The sequence below is a fragment of the Pelodiscus sinensis genome, chromosome 26, assembly GCF_049634645.1.
Source record: "Pelodiscus sinensis isolate JC-2024 chromosome 26, ASM4963464v1, whole genome shotgun sequence".
Classification (NCBI taxonomy): Eukaryota; Metazoa; Chordata; order Testudines; family Trionychidae; genus Pelodiscus; species Pelodiscus sinensis.
Window position 1 is genome coordinate 6,749,240 of NC_134736.1, and position 15,234 is coordinate 6,764,473.

Here is a 15,234-nt window from a genome sequence, read left to right on the forward strand (position 1 = left end):
GACAGACAATCTTTATTACCAATAATATGTAATGTACTTTACAATGTTCCTGACATATATTTCAGCTTCCTGGATTTTTTTTTCATCTGGCCTTCAGATATGAAAGGCAGAGTGATTTAACACCTGTTTAGATTTGTCATCCATGTGATGAAATGAAAAGTATGCTGTTTGCAATAAACTTTGCATAAAATAGTTAATTTGCGTTTAATTTTAATGGTTCAAAGAATGTCAGGCAAAATGGTCAGCCCTCACGCATGTTCACTTCCTAAAATCTGGCCCTCTTTGAAAAAAGTTTGGACACCCCTGATCTAGTGCCTCAAACTCAGAGACTGCAGGGACCAAGGTTCATTTCCCAGCCCAATTAGAGACACCCTATCTGATCCTGGGCAAGTTACTGACTTGCTCTACGCCTCAGTTTATCCTCTGTAAAATGGAAGCAGCATCTCCCTATCTCACATGAGGATACAATCCATTTGTGGAGGTGAGATTCACAGATCCCACCATGGCGCGCAGCTAGACGGGTGTAACAGGGCACACTCCCCTCTCATAAGCCTACTGCATGGGCCTGCACTCTCTCTCTGTTTGCAGTCAACTCTCAAAAAATCTGCTAAAACAAAGCAACCCCTCTGGGGTACAAGTCCAACAGGGCTTCTCTCGATGCTCTCTACTGCCCTTGGTTTGTCCCCACTCTGGAATAGAGTGGTGCTCCAGGATTCCTTCCCTGGAGGCAATGTCTTTGCCCTCTCAGGGTCTTTCTGGCCACAGCTCTTCAGCTGAGTCGCTATAATTCAGTCCCTTCCCCATCTGGGGTGCCTTGCTGTCCAGGCCACTTCGCCCGGGACTCAGCCCCGGGATCCTGCAAATAGCAGCGATCTGCAATGGCCCTTTAAAGCTGTGTTGCTGCTAATGTTCCGCTTCCCCGGGGCTCCGGCACGTTCTTCACCCATAGCTTAGGGCCCTGACACAGCAGACTGGAGCACCATCTTCTCTCCTCCAGCTCTAGGAAGGAACTGCTCTTGTTCTGGCCCTGCAGTTCTTGTACTGATTTACTGACCCGATTGTCTGCTTCCCACACAACTGCTCAAGGCAGCTCCGAGGACCTGTCTACTGCCCTTTTCTGAGGCGGCAGGACTACAGGGCCTCCAGCAGGGGTTGCCAGGGCTTAGTCCACACCATTGCAAGGGGGCTGAGGTTCGTCAGCAGATAATTGCCCCTGGTGTTCTCCAGGATAAGCCAGCGTCTGACCCACACCTTTGGCAGCGGAGGAGGAGTTTCCACAGAGGCTGTGGAAGTAATTCCGAAGTAATTTCTCCAAAATGTCATCTCGCACACCAGCACCCAGCTGTGATAGTTGATGGGAGAGGGACACCGTCTCCTTAGACCAACAGGATCCTCAAACAACGTGAAACCCAACTGAACAGTTATTCTTTCCTGCTTGCCTCCAAAATGGGGCAAGAACATCCAATCCATCTGTCCAAATAGGATGCTCCTGCTGCAGAAGGAAATGTGTTGTGGGCTGGCATCACAACCCAATTCCTCACTGTTGAATGATTTACACCTGTATTGCACTCTTCCTCAAGAAAAGAAATATTAGAGTTCAGAATGCCTAATTCAGCTATACTGCACAGTTATAGTTCACCACCGACAAAAACATATTAATGTTTATTGTTGAACACTGCTGCGTAGCTTAGCTAACACTGTGGCAGCAATCTAAACTCTCGAAGTTTCCTAACTTTTGATTTCTTAACTTTTAATATTTTTGAATTTTCTGGGCTAGATTTTGGGAGTGATTTGCTATGCACTCCACTCACTGTTCTTATTTAGCATCACCTCTCAAGATTCTTGAGAGTTTCCAGTCTTGCTAACTCCTTATTTTACCATGAGAGCTACAGTATTTGATACAATATTAAAGCCCCACATTCGGGAGTCGGGTAACTGTGAGACTCTCAGTCTTTACTTAAAAAATATTTCTAGGTCTCATGGCTAGAGTCTTGGAAGCGACAAGAGTGTAGTCTAAAGGCTCACAATGCGTAAAGTAAATAAAAAGAATCCAATATTTACTGTTTTGAAATCACATTTTTAAGATAATCTCATGATTGTGGGAGATTGACTTGTGATTTTTTTTATGCTGCCACCTGCAAGAGCTCTTTAATAGCACAAAATGTCAGGCTGACATGTCCATTCTGTGCTGTCTAGACTGGTCTCCAATAAGCATGCATGTTGCCATTACAGTTATTATTTGCAACATATCTGGTTTTATGCACAGAGACCATGGCTGCCCAATCGATCTCACATGTACACAGTAATCCGTTAACCATATCAAACGGCCAGACATGTACTAATCCACTAGCATGTTCAGCTGGAGCTTAAGTGGATTCACAGGAAATAATAAGCATCTCTGGCAAGATACGCATATAGCCTGGCATGACTGTGCTACAACCTGATGGGGTTAAAGCCTTAATAATACCACTTTGCCTCATTGCTGATCCTCTTCACCACACTGCCTGGCGTGGACATCACACTGTACTTCCAGGGTCCCATGGACACAATATGGTTGCATTCATGCCTTTATCAGCAATCGATGATGCAAGCAGCAGCTTTGCCCTTACAGAGATGTCTGGCAACCCTCAGCTGAATGATGAAATTGTATACACGGAAGCAACAAAGCTGAATTACATTTGTGACCTCTCACTAAATGAACTGCAGGCCATGTCCTCAGGAGGCCTTGGTTATGTCAAGAGCCCCTTCCTGCTGGGAAGACCACTCCCTGATATGAACAGGCTGTGTTGCTCATTGTGCTGCTGCATCTTTTCCATGCTGCTGTTCCCTCTTGTGGCATCTCCTAGTGGCTGCTGGCAGAGAAAGGTTGGCCAACGCAAACACGAGCTGTCAGCCATGAACATTTTTGAGCACCGTGACAAACTTTATTAAATAAATAATCCTAACTCACGAGAGATGCTCTATGGCAATTAGTTCAACAATTCGTTACACTGTGCAGAAAATTAAACATAATGGGAGTGCCTGAGAATCACATCTCCTGGGTTCTGTTCCTGGCTTTGTGACCTTTGGTATGTCATCCAACCTTCCTGTTTTCCCCTCTGTCAAACGGAGCTGGCAATTCCCAACTATCTCTTGGGAAGGCTGTTAGACTTCATTAATTTAATTATATACAGTTCTCTGAGGTTCTTGATGCAAGATGCTATAGACACAAAATCAGCAGATGCAATCGTTTGGCTGCTTTGATTGAGGAAGCAGCAGGGAGCTTAAATATAGTTTATATCGAAATACGTAAATTGCCAGAGACTTCCTCAAGCTGAGTAAAATCGGAGTCAGAATGATGTTTTGAACAATTAAAAAAAAATCTACAGTGCATGGTATCATTCTGACGAGGCAGCTGGGCATTTCCACTGTGACGGAGCATGAGGGGAAGGGGAAAGAGACACACAAAAGGTAAGAACGTGAACTTTCAAACAATAACAGCAACAGTTCCATTGTGATTTACTGCCATCATCAATGCATGCACCTGATGGGATGAAGATATTTAAAAGGCTGCTCCATATCTGGGCACCATCAAATCAGCACAAAACAACAAAACTGACGAGCCATTGAAAATGGCAGGAGATTCCCCCAGAATGCCCTGCTGATGTCTGAACCTGCACATAAAATCCCACCACTAGATGGACAGTAGGAAAATTAAGCAGTCTCTCTTGCTCCATGGTCCCACTAATACAAATAAGGGCACCTTGCCACTGAAAAGTAAACAATGTGCTGTGGAGACAAAGGGACTTCTCAGGGCATTTTGTGCTGGGTCAAAGTCCTACTGTGTTTATCTGTCTGTACAATTTGATAAAGACCTTACAAAATACAGCATCCAAGCCAGAACCGTTTTGATTTATTATCCAGTGCAGAATGGTACCAGGCCACAGTCCTATTGCTGGCAACTGAGGAAAAATATTCCCCACTTGGGGGGCATAAGATACAAATCCCTGTTTATCTCTCAGAAGCTCTGCTTAGATTCTACACTGTCACCTCATCGCTGTCCCATAGTACATAAAGAGGAATCCACAGCAGGCTTCTCTAAACACAGATACTCCCCCTCCTCCCCATGGATTCAGGCAATGATTTGAGAGGGTTTATTGTAGCAACTTGCCTGAGCAACCAAGGTGGGTTGGGCTGGAAGGGAAAGATCAAGGAGTCAGTGGAAGAAGGCCTCTCTCTAAGGTAGGGCTTAGGGAGGATAAAATTTTTCATTAATCAAATGCAAGATAAGATGTGCTATGTTGTATTGTCAACAGCAGCTCCCCATGAATTAACTTTCCTGAATAAACTTGGTTAGAAGCAGTGAAGACCAGGTAAATATCGCCCCTGAAAGCTGGATTTCTTTTTAGGTTTTAGTCCCTAAACCTGTCTCTTTCTAGGATTTCTGCAGTGTGCTGAGTCAAGTGTTTCTTGCAAACTTTGTTGAATGTTTTAGAGTGACTTTTCTGGAGAAACACTAGGGCTTGTGGTAAATTTTTGCTGAAAACAATTTAATTAAGGGGAGACCAGATGGCTCAGTGGCATAACACTTGCACACCAACTGAAATTACACTGCAGGAAACTCAGCTAAGAAGAATATTGAATCAACTTCTTCAATTGTCAAATGGGAGAATTCTAAACCCATAGGGATTTTTGCTGGTTAGATATTTTGTTTTTAAACGTACACAGAGTCACTCAGAGAAACAAACTGCTGCACAAAACAATCAGAAAAGACCAAATTCTAACATACCCTTTTCCTGGATGATCTTTCGGTGGGCCTGAAGCTTCCAATGCAAAAGTTTCTTTGTTACATTATAAAACTCCCCTCTACAATCCCAAATGGTTTTTACTTTAGTCTTATAGATTAAGATGAGGCAAAGGTTGCAAGTAGACAGCACAGGACCTATGCATCCTAATTGAGGGCTAAAATGGAACAGGCCCTTTCCACAGAGAAGAATTTCACTCACAGTGAATAGAGCCTGGAACAAGTTTAAATGCACAACCTCCTCCTCAAAAAAATTTTTAATCTGGTGCAGCTGCTCTGTAAAATGATGCAAAAGAACTGAGTCTGACCACTTCCTGAGTAGCAGCAGGAGACAAAGCATACTTAACAGGTGGAAGGCATGTTACATCATTTTGTAATAATCCTCCAGCTGCATTGCTTTTGCTGGCTCATGAATGGAACGGAGGGGATGCTGGTCTGACCATACAGCACAACACAGAAGCTTGTTGGCTCTTACCGTAGATAGAGCTGAGTTAAAATGTGTCCTGCAGAACCTAGAGGTACCCTATCCAAACAGCTCACATCAATATCACTAAACAGGAGGATAGCTTAGTCTTTGGATCCTTGATCCTTTACAGAAGATGGCCAGGCGCAGGGGGAAGGTGGGGAGTAAAAACAAATTGCAAAGAAGTCTTCTCCAAGATCAGCAACTTTAAACAAAAGTTCAGCTTTTAGGCCCTGTCTATGGGACCTGCCATACTTCTTTGTAACAGATAGTAAACTTCCACCTTAACACAGTTTCAGAGAGAAATGCATTAGGATCTGACAGGACAACTTGCATGAGTAAGTTCTACTTAACACAAGTAAAAGAAACAGAATCAGATGGCTGGGTCTTATCAGATCCTTAATGTCACTATAACAGAATCCTATAACATGCTTTATGATTTCCAGGCAATCCAGCAACAGGAACTTGCACTGGAATCTTGCCAAATGCACTAAGTTCTTTATCTTGTTCTTGGCTTGTATAAGCTTATGAGATATGAGCTCTCTCTTGCAATTTATTAATAGGCTCATATCTCCTAGTGCATAATTCTGGCTGCTCTTTCCAATGCTTGCTGTCAGTCCATCTGTCCGTCTGTCTTTGGAATCTGGGCAAGCTGCAACTCCTGGCAGCTCATTTAGTTCTAGAGACATCCGGGTTCTTCTGATATTATTAGCAGCTGTGAACCAAAGGTTAGTTTTAAAGCCCCACTTAAAATTTACGTCAAGTAGCTAATTTCTGTATTTCTCAAAGTGGATGCATTGAATAAACATATCCCAGTCCTCCTTCCTTGCATCAGAAATAACAAAATTGTAGGGTGACATTAAGAGACAACCATGAAACAAAAATGTGTTTTGTTTCATTAGTCACAGGCTGTGCACAAGCCAGCTGTCTGTGCTAAAAATATGCCAAAGTTAAAGATTTTGTAAATTAAATGCATTGCAGTAGACAGCTCCTCTCAGGTGGGAATCCGCCTCCTTCCCATTTCAATAACCATGTAATAGATCTTGAAATAACAGAGCCTGAATCCTGCGGATTGGTTCTTGCTTTGTTACCTACACGATCTCCTCTAATGTTGTATCAGATTTAACCCTACTCTCAAGATAAAATCTGTAGACTACCATAGCGAACCAAGCTCCTCAGCTGGTGTAAAAGAGCAAGTGTGCTTTGACTTCAATGTAGTTTACAGCTGATCTGCTAGTATGAGTGCCTCCCAGAGAGTCATGAGCTGCACCGAGAGCACCCTTCAAAGTGCTGAAAATGGAGGAGGAAAGGCATCATCTGTTTTTCGGCAGTTCGTCTTATTCACCCCTTTTGACAAGAGAAAGGATGGTCCCATAGCTAGAGCAGTCACTAGGGATCAATTCTTGACTCTGTCACAGACTTTGAACAAGTTATTTAGTTCCTCTGTGCTGCCGTTCCCCACTTGAAATGCAATTTGCCTTATTTCACCTTAACTCACAAGGGTGTTATGAAGAAGATAAATACATTATTAGTCATGAGGCACTCAGATATTTCAATAATGAGGGGCAGACAGGAGGGACAGACGGATAGGCAAACATTTGTCATAGGCATTCCAACTCATAATGGTCAGGTGAGGGAGAAGAACTGTGTGTATTTCTCTATGCTCCTAATTATACTGATCTCAGAAAAAAGGAATAAAAAAAACCATTTAGCTTGGCACTCCCTTCTAAATAATATTTCATCTAAACAGAGGTAAAAAGTTCAGCTGAGCAGCTTCCTTACTGCAACAATATATACGACCCTGCAGTTAGCTGCTTGCAAACACACAGCAAACCAAAATCTCCAACCTGAAGCAAAACTTAACTGAAACATGCAGATTATTACTCGGATACTATGGAACCCTAATAGAGACAGCCAGGACTGGTAGCTATGTCACCTAAACACTCTAAGCTGTGCCTCCAAAGAACCTTTGGGGAGGGAGGAATGGGGGAAAAGGCCTGGTCCTCAGAAAATTGCTTCTGTACTGACTTGATCACCTAAAAAATTCTACAACAGGCCAGCTGGCAAATGGGCTTTTTTTTTTTTAATTGACACTAGTCAACTTGGAAAAGGAACAAATATACCATACTGATGCAGGTTATCTTAAAGATTCCTTTTGAAATGAGCATTACAAGGGTCCCCATTGTTTCATGTGAAGTGCTGAACTTAATTTCTATCTCTCGTTACAAACATCTTGGGCAATTTTACTTACTTAGTTTTAACAGGTCCCAAAGCGCAAAGGAAAATGCCACCCACTGCTCTGTGACAAATACATTTCATTGGTGCGGGTGGGGAGGGGGAAGAATTTTAAAATACTTAATTCCTCTGAGCTGATATCTGAGATCAGAGACTCCAATGGTACACTAGATCAGGAATTGTAACTGCCGGTAATTTTCTTGTTTGTTTACCACTTGAAATGAAAACTAAATGGAGATGATTTACAAACAGAATTCAGACATTTTAACAAACAGATTTTGTTTTGGGATATTCCCAAATGCCACTACAAACAGTTTTTTGTTGTGGATTCGTACAGCCCCAGCACAATGGGATCCTGGTCCATGATGAAGATCCCCGAGGTAACCACACTATAGTACCATTAATACTAATGATGCTGATAGGGTTGCCAGATGGTTTAACCAGAAATACCAAACACCCTTCCCCACAAAAAAAAACCATCAGGAAAAAAATTCTGTTGAGGAAAAAAAACCAGGGGAGTCCAAAGATCCCGAGAGTTGTTAAACAAACAAACAAACAAAAAAAACAACAACAGAGTGACCCCTTTAAGAAATACTTTTCATGCTTTTTGGCCCTAACAGGCTGCTGTCAGCTGTCCGCCATCTCATCTCCCTGCTCCGGGCCGGACAGCTCCCCTGCAGAACCAGGTAAGCACCCGGGATTTTCGCCTCCTGGCTGGGGAAAAAAAAAAAAATCAGAAAATGCCAGACATTTTAGGTGTCCAGTATTTTCAGAACTTTTTATTAGACAGGAGGCGAAAATACCGGCCTGTCTGGGTCAATACCGGACACCTGGCAACCCTAGATGCTGATGATGAAAGAAAAAGACGATGAGCATGTAGTCCTTACATATCTGGATGGCTCTTCTCTGTTTTGGTCATTCATGTCTGCAGGAATGCTCCTTGTAGCCATTGGTCCCTTGGCATACGGCTTTGGTAACTGGCCCCTGAACTCTGATGGGATGAACTGGAGCTGCCAACTGCAGGAAACAGAGGGGGGAAAACTGAAATGAAACAGAGAGCCACCACAATTTTGTAATGAGAAAACAAAAAGCTTATCTAGAGGCTTTCCAGCTAGAAAAGCAGCAAAAGGTTAGATGTATGCACTGCACCTGCCCCCACCCACCAAATTCAGTTGTACCTAGGCAACATACCCCCATTTGCAGAAGGACTTAAGCATATTCTTAAAGAACCACCAAAGTCAATAGGAATATAATGGGCATATATCCTCACTTTTGTAAATTTCACTTACAAGATGCACTCAAACTTAACAAACAAGTGGATCATAGCGTGGCCAACAGTGGAAACACAAGAGGAACTCCCATATATTACTGTAACTCAATTTACACCACACACAAAGGAGAACGCAAACCCGCCCATGTCCTACATCCAGCCTTCTTTTCCCTATAAATTATGGCAAGTTTCCTTAATGATCAAAACAGTTACAAGACGTGGTGAGCGTAGATCAGAATGCTGTGTCAGAGAAATGCATTTTGATTGCCATTAGTACTTAAGACAGTGTTTCTTAAACTTTTTAAGACTGAGAAACACCAAACAATTTTTTTTTATGGGGAACACCAAGGATTTTTTGTTGAGAGGGGAAAAAAAAAAAAAGGTTGGGGGGGGGGAAAAAGGGTCAGGGGAAAAGTTATTGAGAAAAAAAAAGGCATGGGGGAAGTTAGAGGGGAAAAAAGGTCTCCTGCCCCTTTAAGGGCAGCCATTTTTAATTCTGTTCTCCGCAGCACACCTCCAAATGCCTCGTGGCACACTAGTGTGCCACGGAACACAGTTTAAGAAACACTGACTTAAGACGTCCCAGAGGCTTACTGTCAGGGATCTAAACTACATTCCGAAACAAAGGACTTAAATTGGCATCAGACCTTTTCCATCCACATTTAACTTTTGAACTGCATTTAATATTTGCAAGTCAAATCATTTTGGCCAGTCTGCTAGACCAGAATCCAATACAGCTAGGTGCAAGGCACTTCAGCTGGTGAAAGGAACCACTTTGTTCAGAGCACTCAAACAAACACTGAAGTGGTTTCATGGAATGCAGGACTTCAAGCACAGCTTGAATTTCAGGCCTTCCAGGACTAATCCTACTACTTATCTACTGCAACTGCTTCACTGGAGAATCACCAACTGTTATCCATGATCCTGACAAAGCAGTGAGATGTTTGCCCATGAACAGGAGTCGACAAATTATGGAAAACCCTACTCGCCAGACAAAAAGGGACTCGCCACCCTCCCCCACAAAAAGTGTTTTTTTAATGGCATAATTCCTAATAAGGATAAGAACAGTAATTACTAATAAGTTATTAATAAATATCACCCAGGTTATTAATAAATATCTTATAAACCTGCTGCCATGTCTCCTCCCCTTGCTCCATCAGCTCCCCTGGTGCCTGCTGCCCCCCAACCCCTCACCCTCTGCTGTCCTGACTCCTGCCCTTCTCACTGCCCTCAGCCTTCCTGAGACCTGCCCCCCTCCGCCAGCCCTTCTCTCCGCCCTGTGCCCACTCCTTCAGTAGCCCCACACTGATCTTGTGAGATACCCTCTCCTAACACCTCCCTGTACACACCTGCCCTGCCTCTCTCCTCTGGTGCTGGTCCCTCCCCTGCAGGTGTCTGCCCTTCTGCTTCACCCACAGAATCCCTTGGGACCTGCACTCTCCTCGTGCCTCCCCCTTCCCTCACTGCCCCTGCCCCCGCCCCCTTTGCTCTCTTTTTCCCTGATACCCACCCCCTCACCATCCTCTACCCCCGTTCCCCTCATGCCCCTGTGCCCTCACACATGCCTTGCTCCATCTCCACCTTCCTCATGCCCACCCCTTCTTTCAAGCCTTCTCCCAGCACCTCCCCCTACACCTCTAGCCCCCAGTGCCCTTACGCTCTCCTCTCCCAGAATCACCCTGTCCCCCCTCCCACTAACACCTCCCCTCCTGCCCTTTTCCTCATTGTCTGCACTTGGCCCTCTGGCATTTGTCTCTCCTGCACCCCTGTCCCTTGGTGCCTTCCCCTTTCTTCTTCTTCTTCTCCTGACCTCCTCCCCTCAGCACAAGCCCCTTCCCCATATTTTTCCCCTCCTCTCCCCACAGCCCAGCCCAGCCCCTTCCCCTCCCCAGGGGCCAGCTCTAGGTTTTTTGCTGCTCCAAGCAAAACATTTTTTGCACACACACCCCCTTTGTTGTTGTCTTTTACACGTTTGTATTTTGCAATGGTTTTTTTTTTCTTTTTTGTCCCGGCATTTTAGCCCTATAAATAACTAATAGCATTTTCATTCGTTTTTTTCCATAAAGGCAAAGGCGCTTCAAGTGAACTCCCCCTTTCACTCGCTGCTGGATCACAGCAGCCTTTTCCCTGCCCTGTCCAGCCCCTCCCTATGGGCAAGTACCCTTCACTCCCGAGCCACAGGGGGAGAAGGGTGCAGGGACAGCACAGAGCCAGAGGGTGCAGGGAACAGTGGGGGAGTAGGGGGGTGGCTCAGGGAATGGGAGGCACAGAGCTAGAGGGATGCAAGGATCGGGGGTAGCAAGGTGCGGTGGAGACACGGAGAATGGGACGCAGGGAACAGGAAGGGCAGAGGGATTGGGGTCTAGGGGCAGTGCAGGGAATGGGCAGCACAGAGCTGGGGGGGGCAGGGTGTAAGGGTGGTGCAGAGCCAAAGGGTCACAGGGAAAAGGGAGAGCAGAGGGTCCGGGGTGCAGGGGAGGCGTGGGGAATGGGCGACGCAGAGACAAAGGGAGGCTGGGGCTGTGGCAGGACTGGAGCCAGCGGGGCGGGCATTGGCTGTGCCGCACGCCGCAGCCAGCTCCCAGGGACACACGGCCAGAGACGAGCTGCCATGGCCCTTTAAAATCAGCAGGGCCAGGTCACGCCAGCATCCTGGTGTCCCGCCCCCCCTCCTCGCGCCGCAGCTGCACGCAGGCAGCCCGGTGGGAAGAATCGCCGCACTTCTCCCCTTCCCAGCGGCGCTCTGCTCCTCCGCTGACCAGCAGACTGGATGAGGCCGTGCCGCCCGTAGTGTGGGCTTCGACCAGCCCGTCACAACGGCCCACCGGGCCAGTCTGCCCCTGCACTCACCAGCTGGAAAAATCTACTCACCATGGGCGAGCGGGCAAGTGCATTTGTTGAGCCCTGCCCATGAACACCACCTCTGAATAGACAGTACCGTCTTGCAGTACTACAGGTTGGGTGGAGAGGTGGGGGGGAGGGGGCTGTGGGGAGCAGTTGAGGGTTTTTTTTACTCTTTCCACCTAAAATTAAGGGCCATTAGCTAAAATTATTTGACAAGAGTAACTGGCATTTTTGGGACACATTCCTGAGGCAATATACTGGGTACTAACTCCCCATGCTATTTGGAAGATAGATACAGAAAGCCAACCGATCTTCCACTTCAAAAGCTTGCCTTATGCAATCCTGCCCACTTCTTATTCAGAGGCAACTCATAATGGGAAAAATCCCCTCCTCCCTTTACAGAGGTCCAAAGATTTTTCCAAAGCAAAGGCTTCACTTCTTAAAAAAGCTCATTGTTCCTGAGCAACCCTACATCAACAAACCACTATGTGCCTGGGGGCTGCAAGAACATTCAATTTCAAGCTTCCAAACAGAATGGCTGTGAACTACAGTAAGTGAAAGCGCATTGCTTCAGCATGATGATAACAGTCTTGACAGGACCCAAGGAAGAAGCTGCATTGTTACCAGACATGCACATGGCTCAAAGAATTAATACATTTTAAACAGTCTGAAAATTTGAAAAGCAAACAGAAGAGTTGTTCTTGCCAAGGTCACTGGTACATTTGACACAAGTCTGAAGGCCTGGCATTATGGACAGCTGGTGAGATGAATTCTTGTCAAACTATCCTACAAACTTTCTATCCTACAAACTGCATCCTGAGAAGCATACTCTTAAAGCTAATGGTTTCATGGTACTTCCATGTAGGCTGAAAGTGTGCATTAACTACATTTGATGCTTTGGGTAACCAATTGAGATTGTGTATGTACCTTGTAGCCTTGAAATGGTATTTCAGTGTTGTAATTGTTGCCGTTGGCTCTCCATAAAGTTTAAAGAAATGCAATCTGTAGTGTAACTGGAGTTCCTATGTTTTTAGGGAACCCTGGACAAAACAGGGGAGTCACCAATAGCCTGGTCCCTAAATGTAGCCAAGCAGACATGGATAAACAAGACAGAATTTTCAGAAAAGGGATTCAATGGCTAAAAGAACTGGGGAGAGGAGCCATCAATTGAATCGGGCAGCTAAGTCTTCCAGTCATGTAATGTCACATAGAAAGGCAAGTTTTGTTTCTGAAATTCCTGCCATGATATGCGCATCTTGCTCTCACTTTGGCCCCAGTTCAGCAAGGGACTTAACTTCAAACACACGAGCTGACTTCAGTGGCATGAGCTTCAAGCCAGGCCATGCTTCAGTATCTTGCTGAATCAAGTTCTTTATGAAGAGCAACTTACTTATCTGGCAGGAGAAAGCTGCTCGGAAATCGGTACCACTCCTTCCCCACACAAACATTAACTGGCCTCCCCTCTGGCACTGTGTGAATAGTCGGCTCAGTGGCAATCCTATGAAATTCCGGATACAGGTCCAGAGGTCCATGATAGCCTAAAGAGGAGGAAGGTGATGAACAAAGAGTGAAAAGGTGGGCGGTATTCTCACGGCTTGATTTGTTTATATTTAAGCATCCCATCAAAATGCTAGGAGCTTTTCGAGTACATGCCCACCTACTCAATTCGCATAGCTAAAGAGTGCCCATCCCCCTATACCACCCCACTTGCAATATTATAGCAAGGCATGCTTCAACGTCAGCCGCACTTTCCTCACCAACCTGCCAAAATCATGAACATTCCTGTGCTTGTTTAATAACACTTTGATTTTATTGTAGGCCTTTCCCCATACCATAGGTTTCCACTGTTCAAAGAGTTTAGCTTAGTTAAGAACATAAAAATGGAAATTCCACAAGGGCTTTTGCTAAAGTAATAAAAGTTCATATCAATCACAAGCCAAGGTTTGCTAACCTTGGTTTAATGAATATCAAGTGACTGCTGGATGACTGTAACTGAAATACTGCATGATCACCCCGAGCAAAGGACGGGCATGTAGAAAAATGAATAAATATAAAAATAACACTATAGATAAATACTCATACAAAACCTCAAGTTCTTTCAGGGCCTTCTTTAACTGGTAGCTTCATAAATACATAAAATAAACTACACTAAAATGTAGTTAGAGTCCAAATCCCATTTCAGTACCTTGCTATAACATGGCACTTTTATCCCCACTCTCCTGTCACTATTACATATTGCTTCACTCCTGCAAATAAAAATGCCCAGGCTTTAATTTACTTGAGTGAGAAGTTCCACTGAAGTTAATGGGCCTACTCCTGGCCCCAATCCCAGAATGCACATACACACACTTAACTTTAAGCACTTGCTTAAATCCACAGACATCCAGGAAGCACTTAATCATATTCCAGAGCACAAGCTTTACATGCTGAAGAGCTCTATTGAGTATTGCCCCACACGTGTAAAGATATGTCCATGTATAAGCACTGGTCTACACACAGACATGTTACTGGTATAACCAGGTTGATTAGGGTGTGATTTTTTTTCTGATATAATTATATCCACATAAGCCCTAGTGAGGAAACAGTCACACTGGAATAGAGGTACCTTATCCTGGTACAGCTTATCACCTGAGGTGGAGGGTTGTTGCACTTCCGTTACTACATCATATAGTTAACAAAAAAACTTTTATGCACAGAACAAGCCTCAAGTGTTTGTAGGATCAGGGTTTACATCTCAAAGTGAAGTCCTCACTGGACTGTCTTGCAACTGTCTGAGTTCAAGAACAGGACCATCCTAGAAACACTAACCTTTGAATAAAGCCACAGAGCGCGAGAGAGACAACAGCCCAAAGATAAAAACCGTCCCCAGAGCCAGCCAGTTGGAGGACACTGTGTAGTGCTCCAGGCGGTAACGCTGGAATGCGAAGTGGTAACATTTCTATGAGGGGGGAAAAAGTATTAATGTCATTAAACCTATGAGGTAGATGAACAGAAATTCAGCCCCCATGGCCTTGGGGAGAAAACCAGCTGTAAAAGGGAGAGAGCAGGTGGTACCAAATAGAATGCCAAAAGTGGTTAAGTTAAAGAGACAATATCAACTTGAATTCTTTGGAAACTAATTTTTTTTAAATCTATTTTCTACTAAATCCTTTGTAACAGATGCAGCTTCCACCATCAGTGCATCTGTCTGAGCCCGGCCTCAGTTTCCCAGGCTTGTTTCCTCAAAAAACTGCATGGAGATTCCCTTCTTGGGAATTTGGTTTATTTAAAGAACTGTTCAACTGAACTTATCACGAACACTTTTCAACCCTCTTTCCCAGGAGTACTTCCTTATGGAGCGTCACAGGCCTCTCCAAACAGGCCTCCTGCCTAGAAGTTGCTCAAAACCTGTCCAGCTGAGACTTCTACTACAGGCTGAACCTCTGTGGTCCAGGACTCTCTGGTCTGGCAACATCCATGGTCTGTCTATATACAATACAATGATGTGCCGGACCAGCGCATTTGCAGTAGTGTTTAAATATAGCCCTGCCTGACACTTTTTAAAAATCCCTCTAAGGGTTTTTCTGTTCTTCTGACAGGTCTTTTTAACAGACCCAAAAGAAACAGTAGGCAACATACTCAGACTCTGCCCCCCTGTCC

General features: G+C 44.7%; 1 protein-coding gene across 4 annotated transcripts in view; it reads right to left on the reverse strand.

Moving 5' to 3' along the window:
• ALG9 (ALG9 alpha-1,2-mannosyltransferase) overlaps positions 1 to 15,234 on the reverse strand; it is a 120,863-nt gene that overhangs the window by 83,039 nt on the left and 22,590 nt on the right. For 3 of the 4 annotated variants that reach the window (XR_012897711.1, XM_075909429.1, XM_075909428.1), the window contains exons 11-13: positions 14,404 to 14,533; positions 12,986 to 13,133; positions 8,369 to 8,498 (exon numbers count right to left, since the gene is read on the reverse strand). Coding sequence is in view for 3 of the 4 variants with exons in the window: in XM_075909429.1 (XP_075765544.1) it covers positions 8,369 to 8,498; positions 12,986 to 13,133; positions 14,404 to 14,533 (408 nt within the window). In the remaining variant the exon portion in view is untranslated. Of the gene's footprint in view, positions 1 to 7,722; positions 8,196 to 8,368; positions 8,499 to 12,985; positions 13,134 to 14,403; positions 14,534 to 15,234 lie in introns of those variants that run through there. The other variant, XM_075909430.1, reaches the window with a different exon arrangement.